The sequence below is a fragment of the Balaenoptera acutorostrata genome, chromosome 10 (assembly GCF_949987535.1).
Source record: "Balaenoptera acutorostrata chromosome 10, mBalAcu1.1, whole genome shotgun sequence".
Taxonomy (NCBI): Eukaryota; Metazoa; Chordata; class Mammalia; order Artiodactyla; family Balaenopteridae; genus Balaenoptera; species Balaenoptera acutorostrata.
Genome location: NC_080073.1, coordinates 85,841,611 through 85,869,103, shown reverse-complemented (window position 1 = coordinate 85,869,103; position 27,493 = coordinate 85,841,611). Strand labels below are relative to the sequence as shown.

The 27,493-nt window shown below is 46.2% G+C and overlaps 2 protein-coding genes, 1 long non-coding RNA gene and 3 other non-coding genes across 6 annotated transcripts; 5 read left to right on the top strand and 1 right to left on the bottom strand.

The window, feature by feature from the left end:
• Positions 1–948: 948 nt before the first annotated feature.
• Positions 949–7,437, top strand: PRSS16 (serine protease 16). Its single transcript, XM_007179047.3, has 12 exons — positions 949–1,018; positions 1,094–1,254; positions 2,091–2,190; positions 2,333–2,462; positions 3,237–3,360; positions 3,630–3,707; positions 3,795–3,842; positions 4,299–4,589; positions 5,334–5,475; positions 6,848–7,027; positions 7,107–7,252; positions 7,369–7,437. The coding sequence occupies exons 1-12, from the start codon at positions 949–951 to the stop codon at positions 7,435–7,437; spliced, it is 1,539 nt and encodes a 512-aa protein (XP_007179109.1).
• Positions 7,438–9,892: 2,455 nt separating this feature from the next.
• On the top strand, positions 9,893–9,966 carry TRNAI-AAU (transfer RNA isoleucine (anticodon AAU)). The gene has a single exon. It is a non-coding gene; the product is annotated as a tRNA-Ile (tRNA).
• A 6,212-nt stretch (positions 9,967–16,178) lies between these two features.
• Positions 16,179–16,251, top strand: TRNAK-UUU (transfer RNA lysine (anticodon UUU)). Its single transcript has one exon. It is a non-coding gene; the product is annotated as a tRNA-Lys (tRNA).
• A 4,251-nt stretch (positions 16,252–20,502) lies between these two features.
• Positions 20,503–24,352, bottom strand: LOC130709009 (uncharacterized). Its single transcript, XR_009009418.1, has 4 exons — positions 24,262–24,352; positions 23,967–24,142; positions 23,658–23,778; positions 20,503–21,529 (listed from the first exon to the last, which is right to left on the bottom strand). It is a non-coding gene; the product is annotated as an uncharacterized LOC130709009 (long non-coding RNA).
• Positions 21,649–21,720, top strand: TRNAM-CAU (transfer RNA methionine (anticodon CAU)). Its single transcript has one exon. It is a non-coding gene; the product is annotated as a tRNA-Met (tRNA).
• An 82-nt stretch (positions 24,353–24,434) lies between the features above and the next one.
• Positions 24,435–27,493, top strand: LOC102998069 (POM121-like protein 2). Its single transcript, XM_007198528.3, is given in 5 exon segments — positions 24,435–25,794; positions 25,797–26,084; positions 26,087–26,803; positions 26,806–26,937; positions 26,940–27,493. Coding segments are annotated over 5 exon segments (3,051 nt in total).

Below are 27,493 nucleotides of genomic sequence, written 5' to 3'. Positions count from 1 at the left end.
TGTAGTAAGGACCCAACATTTAGCAATGGACAAAAGAGATGAAAATCCATAGCCCCATGGAGCTTACTTTCTAGTCTGGGAGACAGATGATGAACCATATAAAATATGTATACTTCTGATAGTGATAAGTTGCTATGAAGAAGAGTAAAGAATAAAGGAGACCTACAGGTTTGACAATTTGTAAAGGGCTGACCATGGAAGACCTGTCTGACCTTTGAATAGAGATCTGACTGAGGTGAGGGAGCATGACATGAGTGTTTATGGAGAAATAGGAATCCACAGAGTGAGAACGGCAGAAGCAAGCATTCTGAGGCAGGAGCAAGCCTGAGATATTCAAAGTGTTCTAAGGACTGTAAGGAACGTGGTGAGATTGTGGGTCAGAAGGTTGGGGGTGGGGTTGATGAGGGGCAGAAAAGGGGGAGACTGGAAAATAGACATGGTGAGACTAAATGAGAGAGAGACTGAAGTAGAGAGAAGACTGAAAGAGAAGCGAGAAACAAAGAGAGGGACAGACTGAGTGTTGGGGCAACTGAGGGGGACTGAAAGTGTGCTGAGGGCAGAGAGAGGAAGAGGGCAAGAGGGGGTCCTGAGGTAGAAAGAAGTGGTGACTGAAGGAAAGAAGAGACTGAGGCGCAGGCAGGGAGACTGAGGGCCAGAGGGGAGGGAGATCAGGGGGCAAGAGAGGAGAAAATCGGGAGCAGAGAGAGAAGTAATTGGATATCCAGGGGACACACCAGCAGGTCTCTATATACAGACTCTGGCGTCCCTTCCTCGCTTTAGTGGTTCCAACAGAAGCTTGACCTGTCCCAGGACAGGAGTCAGAAAAGAAACCTGAGCTCCTGATCAAAGACTATAAATTTGAAGGCCAGCCCTGGGAATGTTAGCTGAAGTCTTGAGTGAGCGGGGAGAACACAGCACCTAGAGCCCTTGCACGGAGGACTGGACGGCATGGCCATTGGGCCTGTCCCGTGGCTGGGCCCTCTGCTCATGATTTCCCTCTGGGGGTCCTCAGCTCCAGGTAGGAGGATCCTGAGGGTCAGGCAGGGGCTCCTAAGGGGGCCTGGACTGACTCTTTCCCCTCCACGTCCCACAGCTTCCCTCCTTAGGCGCCTAGGTGAGCACATTCAGCGGTTTCAGGAGAGCTCTGGCCTGGGCCTGAGCCTGGACCAGGGAGGTGTGGCCCTCCCAAAAGAGCGGTGGCTGGACCAGCCACTGGACCCCTTCAATGCCTCTGACAGACGATCCTTCCTGCAGGTGAGGCCTGGAGAAGGGGAGTCCACTGTGTCCCCTGCCCCCTTCCTCAGTCTCCCTACCCTGCCCCTCAGTCTCTGCTTTCCATTCCTATCTCTACACCTCTGTCTCCACATCCCTCTCCCCCTCAGTCTTATCCGATGCCTGCTGTCAGAATCCCTTATGGCCCTTTAGTCTAGCCCCTCTGTTTTTTGGATTTGCCCTCTAGCCCCTAGTCTCCCCTTCCTTTCTTCAGCCTCCCACTTTTTTTGTCCCTCAGGTCCTGTCCTTCAGTCTTTCCTTTTCCCTGTCATTCACTCTCACTCCCTCACTGCCCCTCAACACCGCCCCCACATCCTTCAGATTAAACACTAAACCCACCACCAAGTCTCAGTATGGAGCAAAAATCTGGACCGTCTTTGGAACCAGACCTGGCTCACAATAGGCACTTGAAGATATCTACTGAATGAATGAACAGATTTACCATTTTTCACACCTACTCTATCCACAGTCTCCAGAGGTCATCTCACGTAGGCCCTATTCCTAAATCCATCTGCATTCATTACTTATTCTACAATTATTATTTCAGTATACTGCAAGTGCCTACCAAGTGTTAGCCACTACTCTTGACCCTGGGGATATAAGAGTGGAAAAGCTGACAAAAATATCTGCTCTTGTAGATCTTACATTCTAGATGAGGAGACAAACAGGAGAGAAATGAACACGTAAATAAACAAACCTATTTCAGATACTATAAGTATACAGAGATCCATTAGGGAGAGAGACTGGAGCGAACAGGGAATAAAGAACAGGTCAGAACTCTCACAATCCCATTTCTTCTTCCCCATCCTACCTCTTAGCGGTATTGGGTAAATGACCAACATTGGACCAGCCAGGATGGGCCTGTATTCCTGCATCTGGGAGGCGAAGGCAGCCTTGGACCTGGCTCAGTGATGAGAGGTAAGATGCAAGGGTGAGGAGAGACATAGCTGAGGAATTGGTGGAGGCCAGGAAGGGGAGTTGCATATTGCAGTGCTATGAGGTCTGAAGGTTGCAGGAGTTGACACCCACTTCACACACACCCCCTTTGGACTCTTCACAGGGCACCCTGCAACCCTGGCCCCAGTCTGGGGGGCCCTGGTGATAGGTCTGGAACATAGATTTTATGGCCTGAGTATACCCGCTGAGGGGCTCGACGTGGCCCAGCTCCGCTTCTTGTCCAGCCGCCATGCGTGAGTAGGGATCGGGAAAGTGTTTGGGGTCATGGCACTGAGGATGTCTGTGTTTTGGCATCTCTGCATCTGTGTCTCTCTCTTCCACTGCCCGAAGTTGACCTCTGAGTCTCTGGTCCCATGTTTTTGCCTCTGTCTTTCAGTGCCCTGTTCTTTCTTTCCCCATCTCTGGGTCTCTCTCCTTCCCTTTCCCCCAATCCCCCCTTCCACTGTATTCTTACGTTTTGCTGTCTCACTATGGCCTGTTGGTCCAGCCCACCAGCATCTCTTACCTGGATGACACAGCCTCCTCACTGGTCTCCTTGTTTCTGCCCTTGATCCCTCCAGTCTATTCTCCAGATGAAGCAGAGTGATCATTAGAGCATAAACCAGATCACCTCTCTCCCGGCTCAAATCCCTCACATGTCTCTCATCACACTCAGAGTAGAGACAAAAGCTTTGCAGTGGCCACAAGGTCTGATTGGCTCTGGCTCCCCAGTTAACTCTCTGATCTCTCCTACAGGCTAGATTTTCACCCAAACTGCCTTGGAGGTTTTTCCTCTCCCACCTAGTCTGGAAGAGAATGGTGGAGGCTTTCCAGATGGGTCTCCCCTGACCTAGGCACTCATGTAGAAATGAGTTTGTGGGCATGGGGAGTCCTCAGAAATACATCATGAGAAAAGAGCCCTAGCTTCTGGCCAGACTCCCTCCACTCTCCATTCCCGCCTATACAATGGGGGAATCTTCAGGGATTCCCAGTGATGGGGACTGACCCAGCCTCCCCTCTGACCCTAGGCTGGCCGATGTGGTCTCTGCCCGCCTCGCACTCTCCCGCCTCTTCAACGTCTCCTTCTCCAGCCCCTGGCTCTGCTTCGGAGGCTCCTATGCCGGCTCCCTGGCTGCCTGGGCCAGGCTGAAGGTCCCGGGACCCCTCTGAGAGGACTGGGGGGAGGGAACTTGGACTCCGGGGTCCCCAACTCAGATAATAGAATACCTGCCCACCACACTCCCTCCTCCCACACCCTCCTTTCCGCCCAGAAGAGCTTCCTACAATCTGCCTTCACGGGAGTCCCGTGTATAGAAGGTAGGGGCTTGCCTAAGATCACACAACGAGTGAGTGACACAGGGGCAGGAAGATATGGGATCCCAGTCCCTAAGCCCCCAGGCTGACAACTTCTCTTCCCTCAGTTTCCCCATCTCATTTTCGCCTCCGTCGCCTCTTCCGCTCCGGTGCGGGCCATACTGGATTTCTCCGAGTATAATGACGTAAGGATGGCGGGCGGTGGGTCCGGGTGGGGAGGAGGGCCTCAGTGGTCGGAGTCACCTGATACTCTCCGGCGGTCGGACTTTTAGGTGGTGTCTAGAAGCCTAATGAACACTGCGATTGGCGGATCCCCGGAGGTAGGATGTGGGACCCAGTCCGAGGGGGATAGGGAGAGAGAAGAGGCCTTGAGGATGGGGGCCAAAAGAAAAGGTTGAAGCTTGCAAGGTGTCGGGGTCTGAGGGACTTGGGATCCCCGAGAGATGGGTGGATTTGGGAAGAAGGCGGGAGCTGAAGATGGGTCCGGGTACCAAGAAGGGAGGAGACCCAACAGGGGCGGGGCTGATACGGAGGCGGGGCCTGGGGACAGAACACCCTATCAGGAGGCTGTTCCACTGTGGGGCGGGGCCTGGGGGACGACCCGGAGGAGGAGCCGGAAGAGGGCGGGGCCTCGGGTCTGAGTGGCGTTCAACTGCCCCCGGGATGAATCTGGCGCCGGGAAAGTGTGGGAGCCCGGGGAGGATGCAGGTCATGGAAAGGGAAAGGCCGGGGCCAGGGTCCGAGTTTTCGCCAACGCTGCCTCTCGCTCCCAACAGTGCCGGGCTGCTGCGTCCGCAGCCTTTGCGGAGGTGGAGCGACGGCTGCGCGCGGGCGGCTCGGCTCAGGCAGCGCTGCGAGCGGAGCTGGGCGCATGTGGGTCCCTGGGGCGCGCTGCGGACCAGGCAGAGCTTCTGGGGGCGCTGCAGGCACTCGTGGGAGGGGCGGTGCAGTACGACGGGCAAGCGGGAGCGCCGCTGAGTGTGCGACAGCTCTGCGGACTCCTCCTCGGGGACCGGGACAACTGCAGCAGGCCTGCGCCCTACCGCGGGCTTCGTCGGGCAGTGCAGGTGAGCACCCCTGAGCACCGCCAGGCGTCGGCAGACAAGGGTTCCTGCTCCACCTCCGCTGTGTGATCTTCCGCAAGCGTAAAGCCTTCTGCACCTTAGTTTCCTCATCTGTAAAATGGGTATGACATCTCAGGGACCTCGGAGGTGAAATGAAGTAGGGGCATGGAAAACACTCAACAGGGAGCCTGGCACACCGTATGCAAATGTTAACGACTATGCTTACTATCTAGCTTGCCTACCTTGTTCTGGCCTCTTCCTGGAGCCTGCAAAAGCGTCTAGCACACGGCAAGCTCTCAATTAGTATTTATAGAATGAAAAAAGGTAGCCTTGGGGACACAGTTCTCCTAGAGACCGGGCTCCCAGCCTCGGAATCCACAGCTACAATCCAGCTGTCACTTTTCCAGCGCTGTCTGCACCAAGTAGTGTGCAGTGTGCTTCACATTTATTATTTCATTGAATTCTCACAATAGTTCGAGGTAGGCACAGCTGAGGAAACTGAGATCTAAGATATTCTCACATGTCCAAGATCTCACAGGTAAGATGTTCTTGGTCATCTAGTACCTTAATCTCTAACGCACAGGGACCTAGGTCCCCACCACCTCTGACGACTGACTCCCAGGAGAACTCAGGGACTCACTCTTCTGACTTCTGACTTTTGACTTGTAGGGATCTATGGCTCTATGCTCTGGCTTGATGGGAGGAAGGGAGGAATGTATGTATGTATGTATGTATATTGTCCCCTAGGTTGTCACACACAGCCTGGGCCAGAAGTGTTTAAGCTTTTCTCGAGCAGAGACAGTGGCACAGCTGAAGGTCACAGAACCCCAAGTGGCCGGCGTTGGCGACCGGCAGTGGTTGTACCAGACCTGTACCGAGTTTGGCTACTGTGAGTGACTGGACTAACCCTCACCCCCAAAACATACATTCTGTGCTTTGCCCAGACAAGCTATCTAACAGGTAGTCTGGACTCGTTTTCATTTCCATAGGACAACTAGCCGGACTGCTGGGCCTCGTTTAACCTGCAGGTGTGGGGTGTGGGGTGAACAGCCGTACTAGAGTGTGCATGTGTGCTTGACCCTCACGTACCTTCTCACTCACACACTTAGCCCTCAACATGAGTGATTGTCCCTTCAATCTGCTCTTCATCTATGTGCCTGTCCCAGGAATGGCCCTACCCTCTCCAGTTACCAGGCTAGAAACCCTAACAGTGCTTTGCATGCCTCCTTCCTGTCATCCCCATAGCTTGTCAATCACTGAGTCTTGCCCACTGTTTATCCTGGACAACTCGGTAGTTCACCCAACCCCTTTCTCTTCCCACCTCTGCTGTCCTGGTAGGGGTCCCCATGCTCTCCTGCCTGGATTCCTGACACAGCCTCTTCTCTGGTCTCTAGGCCTTCCCTTCACCGATACAATGCAACTCCCTCACAGGGCTTTGCATATTTTGACACCCCCTGCCCGATACACCAATCTTCCTAATCCTCAGGCATTTTCTTGGATTACTTATTTTCCCCTCTTCACACAATTTACTCGTTTCCAAGTCTCAACACAGGATGTCCCCTCCTCAGGAAGGGGGGCACGATCTCTCAAGATAAGTCTGCCTCCCTGCCCCCTACCCCATTAGCTCCGTGTTCTTCTCCTTAGCACTTTCCACAGTCTTATCATACATTCTTTATTGCCTGTCTCCCCTCTGGATGGTAAGTCCTGTGACAGCAAAGCCTGGGGCTGTTTTGTTGTCACTATGTTCCCAATATATTGTTCAACATATATCTGACTACATGGTAGGTGCTCAAATAAATGGTGAAGGAAGGAATGAATTAATGTGAGGCTGAGAAGTTAGATTTACCCTGAAAGCACAGGGGAGCTATGGATATTAAGCAGGTGTCCAATTTGTGCTTTCAGCACTCCAGGCTCCTTCTCACCTCTAGACCTTTGCACATGCGGTTTCCTCTTTTCTCTCTTTGTTTGCCTCACACCAGCTAATTCCTTAAGGTCTTATCCCTTGCAGGATGCTGTCCCTGAGCCCACTGTGCTCCCTCTGAGACGGCCCCACCCCTACTCCAGGCCTTTGTCCATAACATCCCTGATCATTCTGGGCCATCGCTGTCTGGGGCTGAGTATGTCTCTGACAGGACCGTGAACTCATTGAAAGGAGGGTCTAGAGCTGTCTTGGTCATCAGTGGGGAGAGCTCTGTAAATGATTATTAAAGAGGTAGGGGGATGGCTATGTACTCCACACTTATGGATACCTCTCTCCACAGATGTCACCTGTGAGGTCCCTGGATGCCCTTTCTCCCAGCTCCCAGCTCTGCCTTCCAAACTAGAGCTATGTGAGCAGGTGTTCGGGTTTTCAGCCTCATCCATAGCCCAGGCTGTGTCCCAGACGAACTCCTACTATGGTGGCCAGACCCCAGGGGCCACCCAAGTGCTGTTTGTTAATGGTGAGCATGCTATCAGAACCTGACTCCTTAGTGTCTACCTGGCCCTAGCTCAACACACCATTCTCTCCTTTCTTTCCAGGGGATATAGACCCCTGGCATGTGCTAAGTATAACACAGCCTTTGGGACCCTCAGAGTCAGCCCTTCTCATCCCTAGTGCTTCTCATTGCTTGGACATGGCACCTGAGAGACCCTCAGACTCCCCCAGCCTCCGCCTAGCACGCCAGGTAAGAGAGAAAAAGCTCTGGGTGATTTGCATTGTCACTTGCATACTAATTTGCATGTTCCTGCTCTCTACAAGTGCTGGAGTCTGACTGTCCAAATTCTCTCCACCTCACCACAGAACATCTTCCAGCAGCTGCAGACCTGGCTTGGTCTGGCAAAGAAGAGCCAGGTTAGGGGTGGGGTCTGAGCCCCACATCCTCACCATTCCCTGTGTGGCCACCTCAGTCCTGGATGTATACACTTATTGGACAAGAGAAAGCTTGTTTTGAAAGAGGAAATTCCCAGCAATTCAGATTTAGCACCTGTTCTGCATAAAACTGACTTGTGTCTGCAAACGTCCTCACTCCCAACTAAAAGTGCTTTGTTACAGACAAAGAGTTATGTGAATATAAGTGATTATTCTCATCGTGAATATTGTTATTTTAAATGTCAAAGAAATATGGCTCTTTATGCTCCTCTCCTCCCCCTGCAAATCAGCTTCTGGCTCAAATTCTGCTCAGCTCCTGGACTGGGTGCCTTGCTTCATGTCTCTCTCTGGACCTCAGACCCTGACCTGTCTCTGCTTCTCACTGTTTGTCTCACTGTGCCCTCCTCCCTCAGTCTCTTCCTGTCTAACTTGTCTCTGTCTCTAATTGTCTCTCCACCTCCTCCTGTTTCTCTGGATATCTTCCTTTCTGTCTCTCTCTGTGTCTTAGTCTGTTTCTGTTTATTTCTCTGTGTCTGTGTCTCTGTCCCTGTCTCTCAGTCAGTATCTCCTCTACTCTTCTCCTCTCTTTCTTGCTCGGTCCTTAGTTATCTCCACTGCTCTACTCCTGTCTCTCATTTCTGGTCCCTGTGTCCCTTTAGTCACTTTCTCTCTCACTCTCTCTCTCTGCCTCTATTTCCCTCTCTTCAGACTTTCCATCTCTCCTTCGTTATCTTCTCAATATCTCTCTCCCTCAGGCTCTGTTTCTGTCCCTTATGCTCTTCCCCACTGTCTCTATTTCTCTTCCTGTCACTTAATCTTTGTCTTTCTCTGTCTTTCAGTTTTCCATCTTTTTCACTCACCATCTTTTTCCATAATTAAATGTCACTCTCGGGCATTTTCAGCTTCCAACCCTAGGGATTTAGGGTTCTGGTCAAACCTTCTTGATGGGGACACCCCCAAGTTCTAAGAGGTTGGGCCCAGTACCAAGGGGTCCAACCCCAGTACTAAGGGTCCCGCTTAGCCTGCTTTAGCACTGCCAGCAGTGCCCTGTTCACCACTCGGAGCAGCAGCCACCAGGAGCAGGAATTACCAAGTCAGGGCGACTGAGTGCCTCTGGGAAGCTGGGAAGTGGAGGAGAAGTAAAGGCAAGTCAGGACAAGGGGTTGGGGGCTGGGATGGTAACAGAAGCCATAAAGCCCATTCTGTGAGGAAGTCACTCCCTGCCTTTCTTGACTCCAAACCCTGAGGAGTAACTTTTTTTTTTTCTTCTGAGGATTAATCCCAGCCCCGCTTACCGGGTGCTACCCTGTACCACTTACTGCTCTTTAACCACAGCCCCTCATGCTGAGGTCTAGCCTCAGTGTGTCCCTTTATATATTTAGCATGTGCACCATGGTCTGACACATCGTGGGTGCTCAGTACCTGTTGAGAAATGAAAGAATGAGGTCAACCCTCAACTCTTCACATACTTTTGGTTTTCCTCCTACTTTGCTGAATGCAACTTCTTTCATTTTCCTTTGCAAACTTCTTCTCCATTTATTATTCGAATGGGTTTGGGTTTGGTGCTGGGCTACCTTCCCTTAAGTATTCTCAGAACTTCCCTACCAATGTGTCTGTGGTGCCAGGGCTAGCTCTCAGGTATTCCAGAATATTGATTACCTCAGCCTTTGAGGGTTTTCTCTGGAGGCCCTTTGGCCAGTGAAAAAAGCCGGGGCTGCTCTGCACCTGGCAGGTGCAGGTGTTTCTGCCTCTTTCCTCTGAAGTTGCTCAATTTGAGTCTCGACGCTGCCACCCTTCTCAGATCTAGATGTTTCTCTTCTGGTCCAGATAAAGGCCCCTGATTCTGGGGACGTAGTTCTGCTCCGGGTCAGGGCCCACCACACAGTGCGCGGGGCGGAAGGCATTTCAGGATCACTCCGAGGCCGAGGCCGAGGCCGGCGGCAAGAGAGTGCAAGTTCGCAGGTCTCATGTCCTGGGAGCTGTCCGAATGGGTCTCCAGGAGCGAAGTACATCCGCAAGAGGCGCGCGCAGGGGCCGAGCCCTCGGAGCCCTGCTCCGTGGCCGCTCCGTGGCCGCTCCGTGGTCAGTTCCGTGATCCGCCCGCCGCCAAATCTGGCTTGGAGCATCTTCTCGTTGGCCCCCGGGCTTCCCTGAGTAGGAGGAAGGACACCTCACTCCGGGGCTCTGATCGTTTGGGGTCAGAACTGTCAGTTTGAGAGAGGCCCCCAAGAAGTAGAGTACATTCAGGCCAAATGTTAAGTTTTTCTCTTTTTCTTTTTCCTAACTCACGATAGGGGAGAGTGAAATAGGAAGAATGTGATTTTATTTTTAATGTTAATTTTGGGTTATTTTGGTTCTTTATGTTCCCTTTTCCCCAGCCCCAGAAGAATTTGAAGAAACCGTTTTATTTCGTTTTCATTTAATTATCTAAGGAGGAATACCTTTGATGTCTAGTGGCCGGTTAGCTCAGTTGGTTAGAGCGTGGTGCTAATAACGCCAAGGTCCCGGGTTCGATCCCCGTAGGGGCCAAGCTGTGTAAGATAGACCACTTTCTTACACTTACACACAGATGAGAGTTCTGCCAGTTTCAGGTCCACTACGATGTCACAATTAATGTCTAGAAGACAAACCTCTCGCTGAGAACTCTAAAGAATCTCAACACACATCTTTGATGTGCCCCAAGGTTGAAGTCCTGTTTTGACTCCCATCTGCAGGGAGAAAGGTTAGCAGTGAGTGACCCAGCAAGGGAAATAGAGCCGTTTTGAGCATATTATTTTTCCACTGGGTAACTGGTTCTTGCAAAGAAACTGACCCTATTGGATTATTTTCGTCCAAAAAAAAGCTGGGAAACCATCCACACTTTCTACACTTCCACACTTGGGTCTTAACTAGTTCAGCGAAAGATGAAACAAGATCTTTTATATGACGTGTGAAAAAAATATATTAATATCAACACTAAAAAAGAAACAGCTTTGACAATCGTCTCTTTATAACAGGGAAAGAGCTCCCAATGACCAAACCTGGAACAGTTTGAACAACAAATAGTGTGGTTTTGGATTATAGAAGTTACCTTTTTGTAAGAGACACTTATATTTATACTTTGGGATAGGAGAAGGTTTCTAAAGGAATAAGACACAACAGCACTAAACATAAGGGGAAATTTGATAAATTTAAGTGAAATGAAGAACTCTGTTTATCAAAAAAAACTATAAAATAATGAAACACAGAATGGGAGAAGATATTTCCAATATAAATAATGAAAAGGACTAGCATGAAAATATGGTATAAAGAACTTCTATGAGTCCATGACTCTATGAAGTCTATGACTTCTTGAGAGAGTGAGCCAGGCAGAAGATGTTTGTCTTTTATTTAGCTTGAGACGTCAAACAGCGTCACCTCGGCTTCATTCTTTCTTAGAAGCGAGTCACTAAGCCCAGCCCATAGTCAAGGAGAAGGCAATCAGATTCCACCTTTTGATAAGAGGAGTGCCAAAGAATTTGTGGAAATATATATTTTTAAAACTACAGCAACCAACTTTATTAGAAATTAGGAAAATGCAAGTTATCCTATAATTAAATACTACTGATCTTCCACCAGAATTACTAAAATTAATATGACAAGAAGTACTATTTGGCAAGGATGTGACATAATAAGAACTTTCATCACCACTATTGTCTAAACTGATACAACTACTTTAGAAAACAGTTAGACTCTATCTAGTAAGTTGAAGATATACATACCCTATTATCCTAGACATATACCCAAAGGAAATATGTGCAAAAGGAGATCTGTATAAGAATGTTCATAGTAGTATTGTGTGTATAGCCAAGAACTGGAAACAACCTGAATGACCCTTTACAGTAAATTGGATAAATAATGTTGAATACTATTCAACAGTTGACAATGAACAGATCAGAGCTATACACAAAACTATGGATGAATCTTACAAGCATAATTTTGTGAAAAGAAGACACAAAGGAAACATTTAGTATGATTATACTTATATAAATTTAAAAACCACAAAATTATGGTATATTGTTTAGGGATGTATGTGTAGATGGTAAAATGTATTAAGAATGTAAAAAATGGTTACCATAAAAGTCAGGATTGTGGTTTTCTGGGGGGATAAGAAGAGTGTGGAAGGCAGGGTGAGTGGAAGGGACATACTGAGGGCTTCTGGAGTGCAGCAATGCTCTTTTTTTTTTTTTTTTTTTTTTGCTCCTGAGTAATGGTTAAATGGGTGTTCAATTTGTAATTAATTGTTAAGTTGTAGAAATAAGGTTTTATTTACTTCTCTGTATGTTTGTTTTGCAACAAAGTGTAAAACTAAGCAAAGACAAACAAGGAAGCTTTCTATGTTATCAATGCATAACGTTTTCCAAAATATATTGTGAGGTATCAAAAGCAAGACCCAGAACATATGAATCTATATATTTACATGCAAGTGGACAAAGAAACTCCAGAAGGTTAAGTAACAAATTAATAATAGTAGAAACCTGTGGATGGTGGAGAAAAGAGAAGGAACCATGTAGGTGAGTAACAGGGATGGGAAGGAAACTTTTAACTGTATAACTATTTATAAATTTTTGAACTCTATATTACTTTTTCAAAATACAAAACAACCAAATAAATACAATTTCTTAAAAGCACTATTCAGAAGCCTTATAGGAAAATGTGTCCTCTTTAGAACAGATTCCCACTCCCTCGGAGCCTCATGTATTATCTTCATCCAGCCTTAGCTCCAGTAGCTCAGGAGTCAGGGTTTATTCCTGGACAGTTGAAGGTTTAGAAAGTGGAACAACTAGTGATTACACAGATGAACATCTGCACCTCTCCAGATGGGATTAGAAGTCTTAGGTGCTTAGTCCTAACTGCAGGGTCAAGCTTTAAGTCCTTGCACAAGCACTGACTAGCAATGGTGGGTCACATAATTAAACAGAAGACCCACGGTTAGCAACTCAGTCAGGTTTGTACACACACCCACAACAGGGAGCTATATAAATGGAATTCAGAACCTTTACCTATGAACAGACCATTCCTGTCCCCTTTCAAGGTTAAACTTTTGAAATTTGCTTGTATATCCACCTGTGGAAAAACTAATTTATTGTACCCTGGTAGACCATTCATTCAACATGTATTCAACAAATTGTTAATGAGTAGCTGCTATTTAACATGTACTCCTCGAGATACTGGGACTAAACATGCAAACAAAATGGGCAAAACTCTATCCTCATGGAGTTTGCATTGTAATGGGAAATGCAGACCAATGAATAAGTAAAATGTATAGTGCAGTAGATGGTGATAAGTATGAATTAAAAAATATAGCAAAAAGATAATAGGGATGGCTTTTTTTTTCTTTTTAATGTCTTGTAATTTTAAATATGTTGAACAGGTAAGCCTGCACTGAGAAAGTGATATCTGAGCAGACCTGAAGGATATGAGGAAATGAGTTAGGCACGTATTTGGGAAAGGGTGTTTCCAGGCAGAGGAAGCAGTCTGTGCAAAGGACTGAGGCAGAAGTATGTCTGACTTGTTGAGGAAGAGCAAGGAACTAGAGAGGAGGGTGGAGGGGAGGAGGGGAGGGCTCTTGCAGGCCACTAGAAACACTTCAGTTTCTTTACTGAACAGGAGGGAAACTCTTGGAGAGTTTCAAACCCTTGGGGAATTTTGCACTACTTCTGTGTGTAGAATAGACAGGAAAGGGGCAAGGTTTCTAGAAACCAGGGGACCAGTGACGGGCCTACTGCAAAAATTGAAGTGACGGACCCGAGAAACACCTGCGGATCTACATACTGGAAATGTTCCCAATGGCCAGCTATGGTCACAACCACTATTGGTCACAGGGCAGGCTAAGACTCTGTTCTTTCTTAAGTGAAATGAGGACTGTTTGGACTTCACCTCAAATTGTATCTTGTTGCCAGGTAGAACTGGCCTGGAGGAAAAGACAGAAGCAAAATTCCAGAATAAAGAACTCCCTCTTTATTCACGACAGGAGCAACTTCACATAAAACCTGAGGTGCTCAATCAGTAAAATGCCTTTAAAATGGTTTTGTAGAAAGGAAACAAAAATTAATGTAAAATTGTGTTAAAGGAAAAAAAAGGAGAGGGGAGGAGGTTGGGATTAACATATACACACTACTATATATAAAATAAATATTCAACAAGGACCTACTGTATAGCACAGGGATCTCTACTCAATATGCTGTAATAACCTATGTGGGAAAATAATCTGAAAGAAGAATAGATATATGTATATGTATAACTGAACCACTTTGCTGTATACCTGAAACTAACACATTGTAAATCAACTATACTCTAATATAAACTAAAGATTTTTTTTAAATTAGGCAAGAGATTGATAGGCCTTCTTGTATGATAGTAAAGGAAATAGTAAAAACTGGTTGAATTATGGATATATTTTGAAGGTGGAGCTGTTAGATGAGATGTAAGATCTGAGCAAAAGCAAAGATTCACAGATAACTGCACAGATGGAGTAGTTGTTTACTGAGATGGGGGAAGATTGGGGAGGAGAATGTTTGGGGGGAAGATTAGTAATTCAGTCTTTGGCAATGTTAAGTATAAAATACTTGTCGAGAAGGCAGCTGCGTATGTGAATTTGGAGTTTGAAGGAGCAGTCCAAGATGGAAAGACATTTGCATATACGTGGTATTTAAGGACTGAGCCCTGAGCGTGCAAATGTAAGATTCATACAAGAGATAGTTATAATACAACATGTAAATAGGACTATTAATAAGATTGAAATAACTTCAGGAATCCTGGGTGTATTCTAGGAGTTTCTAAACAAGTCTTGAGGAGTCAGCAAAAGCTTCGGGGAAGAGGTAGTGGGTAATGTCTGAACTGAGATCCAAAGGACAAGTAGGAACTGGCAAATGGGAAAGGGAGAAGGAATTCCAGGGGAAATGCAACCTCGACGTCCACAAGCAAGAGAGGACACGAAACAGTCGGGAATTGCCCTGCCCCTTTCCACTCCAACTTCTCTGTCACATTCACCCTCCTGCTGGAGGAAGGACTATAGACATTTGGAGGGAAGTTAAATTAGAGAGATTTAAGATTTGGATTTGGTGAGCAATATTTTAGTGGCTTCTAGTTACTTCTGTGTGGAGTGAAGTTCTTATTCGGCATCTAGCAGTGCAATTTCTGGAAGGTAGCACGCAGAGGCAGCCGCGAACAACAGGAGCCTTGATGTGCAGAGACTTCCAAAAGCCCTATTCCGAGACCAACTCCGAAAACGAAAATCCTGTTTTCAGACACAGGAACTCCTGTCCTCTGTCAGAACGGATCCAAACGTTATCCAATCGGAAATGGAATTCTGAAAATCTGGCTCCCTTGCAGGCAAAGAAAAACCTCTTGAAATTTTTGACAGGTTCTTCTCAAGCGAGGGTTTTCCTCAAGGCTTTGCCCCGCCGCCCCCTCCTCGGTTCCCCCTGCAGCTCCTCCTGTGAGCCCAGACAAGCTTCTGAAGAAGCGGGTTCAGAGACTGAATATTTGGCGGATTGGAAACGAGCAGACCTGGGGGCGCTGCTGGAACCCTGTGGTTCTCAAGGGGACCGAAAAGAGGCCGAGTAAAGGGAGCAGTGAGCTGAGCTAGGGGGGAGGAAGAAAAAGATGGGGGAAAGAAGGAAAGAAAAGAAGCCATTCTTGTGTTTGAAAACCCAGTTGTGATAACGGAGTTGAATATCGACGAGGGAACATCCGTTTATAAGCAGAATGGACCAGCTGAAGCGTGTTGGACAGGAAACACAGAGATCGATGCATCGGAACCAACCTTGGCTGCAAGTTTTATAGCAACTCCATCGTTAAGCTGTATTCAAACAGTTGAACTAAATCTACTTCTAGATCTTACATATTTCACCTTTCCTACGGTATTTACCTTTCAAAAGTCGCCTCTCAGAGGATCAGCCTGCCATAGAAGTGTGGCACGTAAGTCCCACGTTCTCACCTTTCATGGAAAAATCTCGCCCTTCTGCTTGATAAATTAAGACATTTCTGATAAATTAAGACACATTTGGCTGTGGCACAGTGACCCGGGCTGTAAATATGCTCTCCTCCCGGATTCCCATCACGGGAACAATGGGAAGAACTGAATCCTTCAGTAGACGTAGTCTTGTACACGATTTCATGGAGGAGGGAGGAGGACAAATTCCACATTTATTTCCATTATGTCCTCCATTAAAGGGTCTTTAAATTATTATCTGTTTATTATGCTTTGATTAATTATGTGCAAGTAGATGCAGATATAGCACAATCCACAAGAAGTATTTTTAATACAGATTTGGGTTCAAAAGAAAAACATCAGACTTCAATGTTTATACCTGTATTTGGTACAGAGAAGCATGGTAGGAAAATCAAGAAGATACTAAATATATAAAGATGTTGTATTGGAATAAAATTTTATGAGAGACACGGGATGGCAATCACGAATTCAAGGAAATAAAAGATCAAAGGAAAATCTTTCACAGAAGTTTAACAAGGGCTTTCTCTTCTCTCTCTTTCTCAAGAGATGTTGGTAAGTATTAAATTACTATAGTTTTAAAATTCCTTTGATATAAGTTACTCTATCCTTCAGAAAAATTGAACCTTACGAAGAAAAATGTTACATGTCCACTGAAAAAAAAATGTGAGGGGGAATATCGAATTTATCAAAATTGTGATGGTGGTTAAGAATGCCCCCAAAGCAATTGAAGTGTACAAAGGAGACCGAATAAAGAGCTACCTCTGGAGCCTGGGTAGCTCAGTCGGTAGAGCATCAGACTTTTAATCTGAGGGTCCAGGGTTCAAGTCCCTGTCCAGGCGTTATAGACCTGTGTTTCCATGGGTCAGTGGTGCTCAAGCTTTTCTCCCAAGAAAATTTGGGTTAAACTTTGATGAGTTTTATCTACCTACAGTGAGAAAATGCCAAGAAGTCAGTACCTACAGTGAGAAAATGCCAAGAAGTCAGTTACCTTCAGCCTTAACTAGTGGTTGAAATTTGATATTCTGTTCCAAACAAAAGATGATTTTAGCAGTTTTTAATAATAGAGACTTCCTGAGGAACACAGTACAAAACCCTTATAGCCCATGAAATATAAGAAAGCTATCCCTCTAGACTAGGGTGTTTTAGAAAAGGAACTGGAAACTATATTTGTTGGGTAAAGTATTCTCTGGGTCAGGACCTTTAGATTTTCAGTTATTCACTCTCACAACTGAGCTACTTGGCAGATGGGAAAGCCCTCCACTAAACCATGGAAATGTCACATTCTAATGATAAACCCAAATGGTAGGGAGTTATTTCACAAATACTGCAGTATGATCTTTAGGTGAAATGCTCACCCTACCCAGAAATATTGGCATACTTTACCGTACGTTTCTGCAATTTTGTCCTGTTGTGTGTTGATGGTGCAATTTCTTGCTCAGTGGATTGTATTTCTCTTTAGAAATATACATTTCCCCCCTCCCTCTCTGTGGAAGGATTGTACTTCCCATGCCATTTGAAGATTATGTGATGGTCTTCATAGAAAATCCTAAGTAATCTAAAAACAAACAAACAAACAAAAATCCTCCTGGAACTAATAATTATGTCCAGCAAAGTCACAGAATAGGAGATCAAAATAGAAAAATCAATTGTATTTTTATATACTAACAATAAACATGTGGACCCCAGAATTAAAAGACAGTACTTTTTTTAAAAAAGGAAAGGAACACTTAGATGAAAATCTATCCAGACATGTGAACATGTACATGCTGGAAAGAACAAAACTATAAAATTCTGATGAAATAAATCAAAGACCTAAATAAGTGCAGAGAGATTCTGGGATTATAAAACTCAACATAGCTAAGATGTCAACTCTCCTGAAAATGATATAGAGGTTTAACATAATTTAACATAATTCCTATCAAGATCCAGGTAAGATATTTTTGTAGCTATAGACATGACTATTCTAAAATTTATATAGGAAGACAAATGAGTTAGAATAACTAGAATGATTCTGAGAAACAGGAATAAAGTGGAAGAAAACATTCTTATTATTTCAAGACTTATTATACAGCCACAGTAAAAAAGAGTGTACATTTTTGGCAGAGGGAGAGATATATTTCGATGAAAGAGTATAGAGAATCCAGAAAGCACCACATGCAAGTACATCTAAATTATTTTTTACAGAAGTGCAGAAGCAATTCAGTAGAGGAAGAAAAGTCTTTTCACAAGATTGGGGTGGAGCAATCCATAGGCAAAAGAAGCCAACTGCAGCCTAAACCTCACACTTTATTTAAAAAGTAACTGAAAATGGTTCATAGATTTAAAATAAAATATAAAACTCTAAAACTTTTAGAAAAAATATAAGAAAATTTGGGGGACCTGGGGCTTGGTGGAGAATTCCTAGACATAACACCAAACACACAATCCATAAAAGCCAAATTTGACTAACTGGATTTCATCAAAATTAAAAACTTTTGCTCTGCAAAGGACTCTGTTAAGAAAATAAAAAAAGCAAACTACAGACTGGGAGAAAATATTTGCAAATCACATATCTGGCTAAGATGTATCTAGAATATACAAAGACCTCTCAAAACTCCACATTAACAACACTCAATCCAAATCAAAAATGGGCAAGAAACATGAAAAGATATTTCACCAAAGAGGATATACAAATGGGAAATAAATACATGAAAAGATGTTCAATATCACTAGTCATTTAGGAAATATATATTAAGACCATGGTGAGATATCATTACACACCTATTGTAAGAGATAAAATAACAAATGGTAACAACTGCCAAAGGTTGGTAAGAATACAGAGAAACTGGATCTGTTATACATTGCTCATAGGAATGTAGAATGGTGTAGCCACTCTGAAAAGTAGTTTGTCAGTTTCTTAAAGAACTAAACACACACTTACCATACAACTCAGCAATTCCACTCCTAGGCATTGATCCCAGAACAATGAAAACTTATATCCACACAAAACCCTGTGCATTATTATTTATAGGAGCTTTATTTGTAATAGTTCAAACCTGAAAACAACCAAAATGTTCCTTAATAGGTGAATAGGTTAAAAAAGCTGTGGTCCATCTATACTATGGATTACTACTCAAAAGTAAAAAAAATGAACTATTGATACATGCCACCTTGATACATTATCTTTGCAACTTCATGTGAATTTATAGCTATAAGTATAATTACTTCATGTGAATTTATAATTATTTATGATTATTTCATTGAAATAATACATTTATTATATAATATAAACACTTCCTCTTCTTCATGAACTTGGCCATGTGACTTGGTTTGACTAATGAAATGTCCGTGGAAATGTCCAGTCTGACATATCAGAGAAGTTAAGAACCATTATGTGGGGAATTAGGTAGAAGAGCCCTTGGTAATCAAATCACTTGGTTCATAGATAGGTGAGTTCTGTATGGTGCTGTGAGCTTTAAATGAACTGCTGTGACACAATCTCCCACTCAGAAGTAACCCTGCAAGATAGTGGTGAAAAGAAATCCTCCCAGTGGTTAGAGCTTTGGATGGTTCATTTGATGATCCCCTTTACCTGGAGAGAGAAGTGGCCTAAGATAAAGCTGTATACGGAATCCTAGGCAAAAGGGAATGGTTGGCTGGAAGGTCAGGAATCTGAAAAGAGTAAGCTTTGAAGATTAGAGACCAGAGGTGTGGAGAAATGCATGTGGATTGACTTGTGGGAATTGTCACAATGTTGAGGATCTTTTATCATTTATTAATACCTACCAGATAAAATCTACTTCAGAACAGCCACTGAACAATTAGCTGGACAGATCAACTCATCCAGTAGATGTCATCACCCTCAGACATCAATAACAGGAATTTCTTATTTTAAAATATTATTAAAAGATTGAAGGAAGGTTTTTAACCCTCTTATTATTATTATTTTTTTTTTCTTCTCGGTGTGGGGCTGAAGTGTGGTGAGTCATGTCTCCAAGTATCTCAAATGATCCCAAATACTTTAAGGTTGAAATTTCCAGTATACAAACATCTAACTGATTCTAGAGAGCCATAAACCACAGCTAGCAAGAGTAAATGTTAAATGAATGGGGTAACACTGCAACCAGTGTACTGTGACAACACAGCAAAGGAAGGTGAGAATTATTCATCCTAGAAGAAATGTTAGGGGAACTTCATAGACAAATCGTTTGAAGTAGTCATGGAAAATGGAGGGCAGACCGCATTTGTCCAAAACCTTTGGATCCATTGATCCCAACATTTGAACAAAAGCTTGAAGGAAGCCAGGGAGTAAATCTTATAGATATCTGAGGTAAGAATTCTCTACACAGAGGAAACAGCATCAGAACAATATGTTGGACATGGTAAAATAGAGAAATAAAGCAAAATATTCTCTAAGAGGTGAGGGCAAATACCTACTTAGTCACACAGGCAAGAATCCTTCAGCAGAAGAGGAGAAAAAGAATCCACATCACAACTGTGAAATAGAGGTGGGAAAAAAAACAAAACAAAACCCTAATCAGAGAGGACTGTTTAGAATAAGTGTGATTTCCCTTCACTAACTGCAGGAATAATCACAGATAGGGGCATGTGGAGTGTAGTCTCTGGGAGAGTTAACACTGTGTCCTGTTTGATACCAAAAAAATGCTGGTGGCATTAGAACCATTTCCTTAATTCTTTGACCACTGTGGAACGGTCACTGTCTTTCACATCTTCCTTATCTGACTCTAAAAGGAAGAGACATTTCGAATACCATTATATAAGTGACAGTGTTTTTGAAATCACTCAGAAGTGAATGGGTGTAAAATCAATGTAAAAAAAGGTCATGAATGGTATTTTAATAAATGAAATAGAAGATATAGGAATAGAAATAGGAAATATCAGAATAAACCCATGCAGTAAAATACTGTTTGGTAGAGTTTGGACTCTCTGACTCTCCAAATATCTATCATCTATCTATAGCTATATCGATATTGGTATAGATTATTGATAGAGATAGATTCAGATAGTTATCTTTCTCATTTATATATATAAATCTCTCATATGTATAAATGTATATATATATATATATACATACATTTGTTTGCATATTATATTGAGTTGTGACTTAAAATGTATTTCGACACTGAGTTGCAGTCAGAAAAGTTTTGAAAAAAGACTTTCTTGAGAGGGTACAATTTGAAGATGGCAGCATCTCCCTGAGATGACAAAGATCTCGGGGTGGGGGGTCGGGGTAAGGGCCCCAAAGGAATAATCGAGTTTCGCTTTCCTTGGCTGGGGTAGCTGCATAGCTGGGCTCAGGTAGGGCAGTGCGCGTGGCTGGGACCCGAGGAGGGTCCTCTGCTGGTGCGAGCTGCTAAGCTCGCCACTCCACCATCGCTCCTTAAGTTTTATTGTGGACGGGGACATGGAGTACAAGGAGAAAAAACAAACAAAAACACACTAGCATACAAGCCTCGGCCTAGCCATGTGACTGAAGGAACACTCTACGCTCACTCTCCAAAAGCTTCCAGTACTAAAGAGAAAAGATTTACAACCTTCCAGACCGGCCCCTTCTAGCGTCATCGCAGAGGCAGCTGCAAATGAGAGCTGTGTCCAGGAACTTCCCAAAGGCTCTGCTTTCTAATATAAGCCTCGAGAAAAGGAAGGTCCTATCTTTTAAAAACTGTGTTTAGTCCAAACGGCCCCAAACGAGATACAATCGAAATTGTGACCCCCGTGTAATAATTTGAGAAGCAAATTGGGTTAACTCTATTTCAGGCTCACCGTCCTGAAAATCTTGCGCCCTTGCGAGCAAACAAAATGCCTCTCTTTTACTCAAAGTGTTATCTAAGATTTTTCGACGGGTAACAGAGGAGATGGTTAACACGTTTCCTTTCCGGCGGCAGCAGAGTTGGCTCCACGACCTCCGATCTTCTCCCCGAGAAGGGTCCACCCAGAGTTTTGCTCCGCGGGCTCTTCCTCCGCTCCGAGAGGCTAGCGGCTCCAGGGAGTGGGGAGGGGTGCTGGCGAGGGGGTTCAATGACGAGCTTGGGCACTCTTGGGCAGGTTGGAAAATTGCAGACCCGAAGGTGATGACCCGAGGTCATCTGGTTGCGGAAGAGCTGATCTCTTACGTGCCTCGAGAGAGAGAGAGGCGACGAAAACCATCAGAAAGAAAGGAAATCGAAAAAAATGTTCAGCGCAGAAACGGTGACATAATCATCGAAGGGAAGAACAGTGGCAGCTTTCCGAGGTGAAGCAGAGTGGCGCAGCGGAAGCGTGCTGGGCCCATAACCCAGAGGTCGATGGGTCGAAACCATCCTCTGCTACAGAGCTTTTTCCGTCCCTTGCTCAACTTTACTCTAACTAGGCTACAAGCACGCACAAAAACCGAATCAATTTCTACCTCTTCCATGTTCAACCAGTTAACATTCACGAGTTTGAGAATCCTCTAGTTGGGCTTCTTGCTTCCCACCTTACTTTGAAATCCCACCATTCTCTCACTAGGCAGTTCCAAAACTCTTCTACCTGTCTGAAGGGACACACTGCCCCGAATTGTAAACTTCCTTCCATCCCTGGTGTCCAGTAGAGGAGCAATGGAAATATTCCTTCAGTGGAGGTGGTCTTATATCAATATATTGTATGCGACCTCTTGGAGAAAGAGGTGATACATTCCATATTTACTTCTGTTACAACTTCCAGTAAAGGGCCTTTCAAATTTATTATGTCCTTACGATGTTTTGATTGATTGCATTCTATTAGTAAATGCAAATATAAATGAAACCAAAAGAATTAATTATAACAGATTTGTGGTTCCGTCACATATCAAAATTTCAGATTTCAGTGTCTGTACCTCTATTTGGTGCAGACTAGTATAGTAGGACGATCGAATAAAGACTTTAAGCTTAAACATACATTATATTGAGGAAAATTCTGTGGAAATACAAATTCAAGGAGAAAGAGATCGATGAAGTGGGATATGTCTGGACCCATTTTTGGACAGTGTGGGTTTTGAATGGAACTCGTTCTCCGAGTTCCTTAACTTAACAACCTTAAAATGACCTTTCTTAAAAAAAAAAATGACCTTTCTTGAAAGAATCGTATTCAATCCGTGTCATTTTTATCGTTATTGGAAGGAATGGTATTAGAAATCTTAAAACGTTATTCGTTTTTGAATTTCTCAGAATGTTAGTGCCCTAGTTCACTCTGGCTTAGCCTGAATATTCAGCCGCAAATTAAATCTCCCACTTCTCATTACATGAAATTTCTAAAAATCTTATATTTGTATTTGTATGGAAATATGTATGGAAATATGTTAATATAAATGTTTCAGACATTACAGGAAACGTCTAAAAATCTTATATGTTCTGGTATAATGTTATAAGTAATAATCCTAGTTATTACTTTAAAATGTATATCTCAGAAATAACTAATTTTCTTGTCAACTGCATTATTATGAACTTTCATCAAATCTTTAACCATGGTCATTTTTAAGTCTTTTGTCATTTACAGACAGTTCTGGGTGTACTCTGATGATTTTGCAAATATGTTCCTATAAAAGAGTTTCATCTTCAAGAAATTCATGGAAAAGACTCTGACAAGTACAGGTTTCTGGTAACTGACTGTACTGCTGAACTGAATGAATAAGCATTTTCAGAACTCTAATGAAAAACTGATGAACTCATAAAAGTGCTAACAAAAGATCAAGATGAAAAAAAAGAAATTAATTACATGGGACTGAGTGAACTGATGAGGATGAGTATAATTTTTGTGACTTTCTGTCTGAATTAAAAAAAAAAAAATCCCACAAGGACTCAGAGGAAAAGAATATACAAATCAATTTTCTCTGCAAAGTAAAGGAGCTGTTACAGTGGAGGATTACTGGACTGAATGTCAATGTTATGACATAGTATAAGTGTGTTTCATGTTTGGTAATTGCAATCATTGTTGCTTTTGTTGTGGTCATCCATGTACAATGCTTGGTGTCAGTCTATCTATCTCTTGTAAAAATAAAATACAGTGTGTGTGTGTGGAAAAAAAAAAAAAAAAAATCTCCCACTTCTTTGCTCCCCTCCTGGAGCTCCGACCCCACTGGGCTAGGTGAGGATCGCCATTGGAGAGGGTGGCCGGGGCGGGGGGGCAGGGGGGTTGCTGAGCGAGGGACAAAGCCGGGTGCCTGCGGAGGCGCTCAGGTTCTCGGTCGGTAGACAAGAAATCCCTTTGGCCCCCTCCGGAGCCTCGAGACCCCGCCACGGTGCCATCGTACCTGCATACTCAAAGTGCGAACAATCTGAGGGCGACACACATTCAGCCTCGGGGAGGCGACCCTGCATGGTGGCTGCGTCCGGAGCTTGTCATCCCGGAGGCAAATGACTGACACCTACTGGCTGCAGAAAGGAAAGGGCAAAGGAACGGAAGAAGGGCGGGAATCCCCAAGCAGCAAACCCGGCCTCCGTTATTCCCTGCTGCTGGCGCCACGAACGCCGTCTGGGCTGCCCAGGTCCACGCGCCCGGGTCTCCGGTCCCGCGCTCCCGCCAGCGCCCCGCCCCCCGCCCCCAACCTCCACCGACTCACGCTGAGGGGCTCGGACTGCCCTCCCTACTCCGACTCCGGGGGACGGGCGGACGGGCGGGCGGAGGGATCGATGCCGGGGCCGGGAGCCGGAGTCTGGAGACCCGGCGCCTGCTCGACTCTAGCTCTGGGACTCCGGCCGCGCGCTTCCTCTCCAATCCCACTCCTCGTGCCGCGCGCTGCAACCCGGGGAGGAGAGAAGAGAGGCCAGAGCGGCCAGCTTAGGCCTCAAACTAGCAGAGCAGGCTACGGGGGCTGCCGAGGTCCCGCGTGTCCTCTGTTTCCACCGGCCGCTCACTTTCGGATGCAGGACCTGGAGGGTGAGGAGCGCCCCGAGACCCTTTCACTCTCCTCGCGCAGGGATCCCAACCGTCACCGGAACACTTCGACTGCGGCTGAGTCAGCAGGCGTCAGAAACCTCGGGAGCCCAAACCCGAAGTCAGAGTCACCGACTCCGCCTCACTGCTCCACATGGACACTTACGTGGGCAAGCTGGGACTCTCGCCGTCGTCCCCAGCAGAGGGGCGCACAGACTTGTCGGAGAGGCCCTTGAACGGCCGGCCAGCTCAGCCCCTTCATCAGGTCCCCCGGGTTCAGCACGTCCATCGTGCCCACCCTGCCCCTCGGCACAGACCTGCGAGGAGGCTGCCGAACGGGGATCCTACCAGTCCCAACGCGTGGGTGGTCAACGAGGCTTGGAGGCGCTTTCCCATGAACAGGTCCCGGAGCTCCATCATGGGGCCTCTTCCCTCAGACGGGTGGGAAAGTTACTTCAAGCGGAGTATCCGGTCTCTTCGGCACCCCAGGGCAATCTGGAGCCCGGTGACCACCAGGCTCGCTCCTCGTGAGCGGACAGCGCCCCCCTCCACTGCCCCAGCAGAGGAAACGAACACTGCAGGGGTCTCACCTTCTGAGAAGCCCCCAGACCCATGTGCGAAGGAGACAGTGCTGAGGGCCCTCAGAGAGTGCAAGAAGGGGAAAGTGAGGTGGGAAGAACGACTGTTCCATGAGAGCTTGGACAGTAGGAGAAGGATTCCAGAGACCAGACCATCTGCGTTTAAGCCTCTGACGAAAAATGGAGTCCTCACTTCTTTTGTGCCCAGGCCTGGGCCTCTGCAGAGAAGCCTCGACTGCTGGGGCTCGGATCACAGCTTGAATAACAGGCCCAGCTGCTCCTCCGTGGACTCCTTGGCCAGCACACACACAGGTGGCCCCCTTAGCTCCCAAAGAAATGCTATTACAAGCTCTTACAGCTCTTCTAGAGATTTCTCTGAGCCTTGGAAGAGAAGTATTCCCAGTACATCACTCCAGATACCAGAGTGGCCAATAACAAGGAAAGAACATGGCCATCCGTCTCACTCTCCAGTCCCACCGGTATCAGATGAGTCCCGAGAAACCTCTGGCAGCTCTGGGCAGCAAAATCAGATTCCCCTGCTTCTATCAAGCCCTGGCAGCCTGCTGTCCCTGACTCCACCTCCTCAGCTTGGTTATGCAGTCCCTGAAGACCTGGCCTTAGGGAAGAAAGCTGGACTCCAACGGAGCAACAAAGCCAGAGAGGATACGGCTGAGGTCACCACAGACTCTGTCCCTGACACTTGGTCTGCTCTTCAGCCTTCCCTGTCCCAGGGCGCTGATCCTCCGCTGGAAAGCTTACATAAAATGCAGAAGTCTCCAAGTCCACTGGCCTTCCCACAACCTACCGGAGAGGCAATCAGTGTGGCCCACTCGCCTCTGAAGACAGCGAGCCTGCTGGCCCCACGTGGGTGCTCACAGTCAGAGCCCCTTTCAGGCACCTCTTCAGACTCAAAACCCACAACTACTTTCATCCTTCTGACCCTTGTTTTCCCACATCACCAGTCACTGACACCACGTGGCCACCTTCAACGTCTCAGGCTGCCATACCCTGAGACTCACCTGCCATTATCCCTGCAGCACCCACTATGCAAAGCACTTTGTTTGGATTGATGAGCAGCCCAGGTCCTCATCTTCCTGCATCTGCACCTCCTGTTGCAACTTCTGCTGAACGCTTGTCAAAGCCCATTTTGGGGCTCCCAGCCAATAGTGAGATAGGAGGCTCCTCATATTCCAGAATTTCAAGCACAGCTGCAGCATCTTACAGCATCTTACACCTCCGGGTATCTCAACTCCCACCTTCAAGGCTATCTTTGGCAGCCTAAGACCACTTAAAACTATGCCCGTGAGAGCTCCTTTCTCTTTCAAGCAGACCTCTCCTCCACCTACTCCTGCTTCTACCCGTCTCTTCCATGGCCTGGTCAAGGCTACCTCTGTAGTCGTGTCCACCACCCCAGCCAGCACATCCAAAGGCTCTTTTAAGCCACCTTTGGATCTTGGTGTAGTGAATGTTACCAGTACCATGGGCAACACTTGCTCCATCCCTTCCACTTGCCCGCCTTTCCCTCTCAGGGCTGCCTGTGCCTTCAGGGCCAGCTTCTCCCCAGCTGCAGTCTTCACTTTCCCACTATGCCAGCGTCCAACCGTTCCTACTGTGCACACAGTCACCATCTTTAGCCAGGTTCTTCCCAGTGCTGTCCAGATATCCCCTACCAGGAGCACTGCCAATTGTAGCGCTGTGGGTAGCCCTCTGGCAACGTCAGCCCTAGTAACCACCAACCAGCCTGCATTGTCATCCAGGATCTCCAGTTCGACCGCAGCATTCACAATTCCCTTGGAGTCAAGCTCAAGGCCACCTTTCCCACTATCCCTGGGAGCCACTCCCCAACCTGCGTTTGGGGCTGCATATGTGCAGAAGCAAGAAGTCCCCCAACCAGCCCTTGGCCCAAGCTTCAGTAGCTCTTTCATTTTTGGAAGCTCACCAGTGGCTCCTCAATCCCAACACCGACTCCAGCCCAGCCATCCTTCAGCGGTACCACGCAGTCAGCCTTTGGGGGTTTGGCACCATCAGCCTCCACCTTTCACATCCCCGCCAGCTTCCGGCCGGCCTTTGGCAGCACTCCAGTCAAGCTAATACGAACGGTTTGGGAGTTGTCACCCCAACCCACCGGAGTGGGGCTTGTGGCTCAGTGTTTGGCAGTACAGCCCCACGACCTTTTGACTTTGGGGGATTGGTGACCCCTATAGACTGTGAGGAGACTTGGATGGGCGTCACTGCCCCAGACATGAGCTCCAACCCTGGAGCATTCAGCACTGGAGCAGAGCCAAGTGGGACCACTAGCAGCATCACACCCTTGGGAACAGGCTGCGGCCCAAACAACCAGGGTCGGACCAGCCAGGGCACACATTTTGCCTTGGGGAAGGCCAGCATTTCTGCAAGAAAAACTATGTTTGGGGACCCCTCCATGACCCCCTTTGCTCAGAGCACCCCTGTCACTGGATCAGTTAAGGCAGGCAGCAGCCTTGGCTTTGGGATGCCCTCTCCACCACCCCAGGGCTCTGTTGGGAGAAGATCTTTCAGACTGTCAGCCCCTTCATTTTCCATTGGTGCAAAATCAAAATCCCCAAAGAATAGGGAGCAAGGGCATTCCCGAAGGCCTCATGCCCACACAAAATAA

Bases quoted from the DNA above. Each gene is read 5' to 3' on its own strand.
- PRSS16 (XM_007179047.3), top strand. From the start codon at position 949: ATGGCCATTGGGCCTGTCCCGTGGCTGGGCCCTCTGCTCATGATTTCC. The intron at 2,463-3,236 runs GTGAGTAGGGAT...CTCTGACCCTAG, and splicing joins TTCTTGTCCAGCCGCCATGC to GCTGGCCGATGTGGTCTCTG. The intron at 7,028-7,106 runs GTGAGCATGCTA...CTTTCTTTCCAG, and splicing joins CCAAGTGCTGTTTGTTAATG to GGGATATAGACCCCTGGCAT.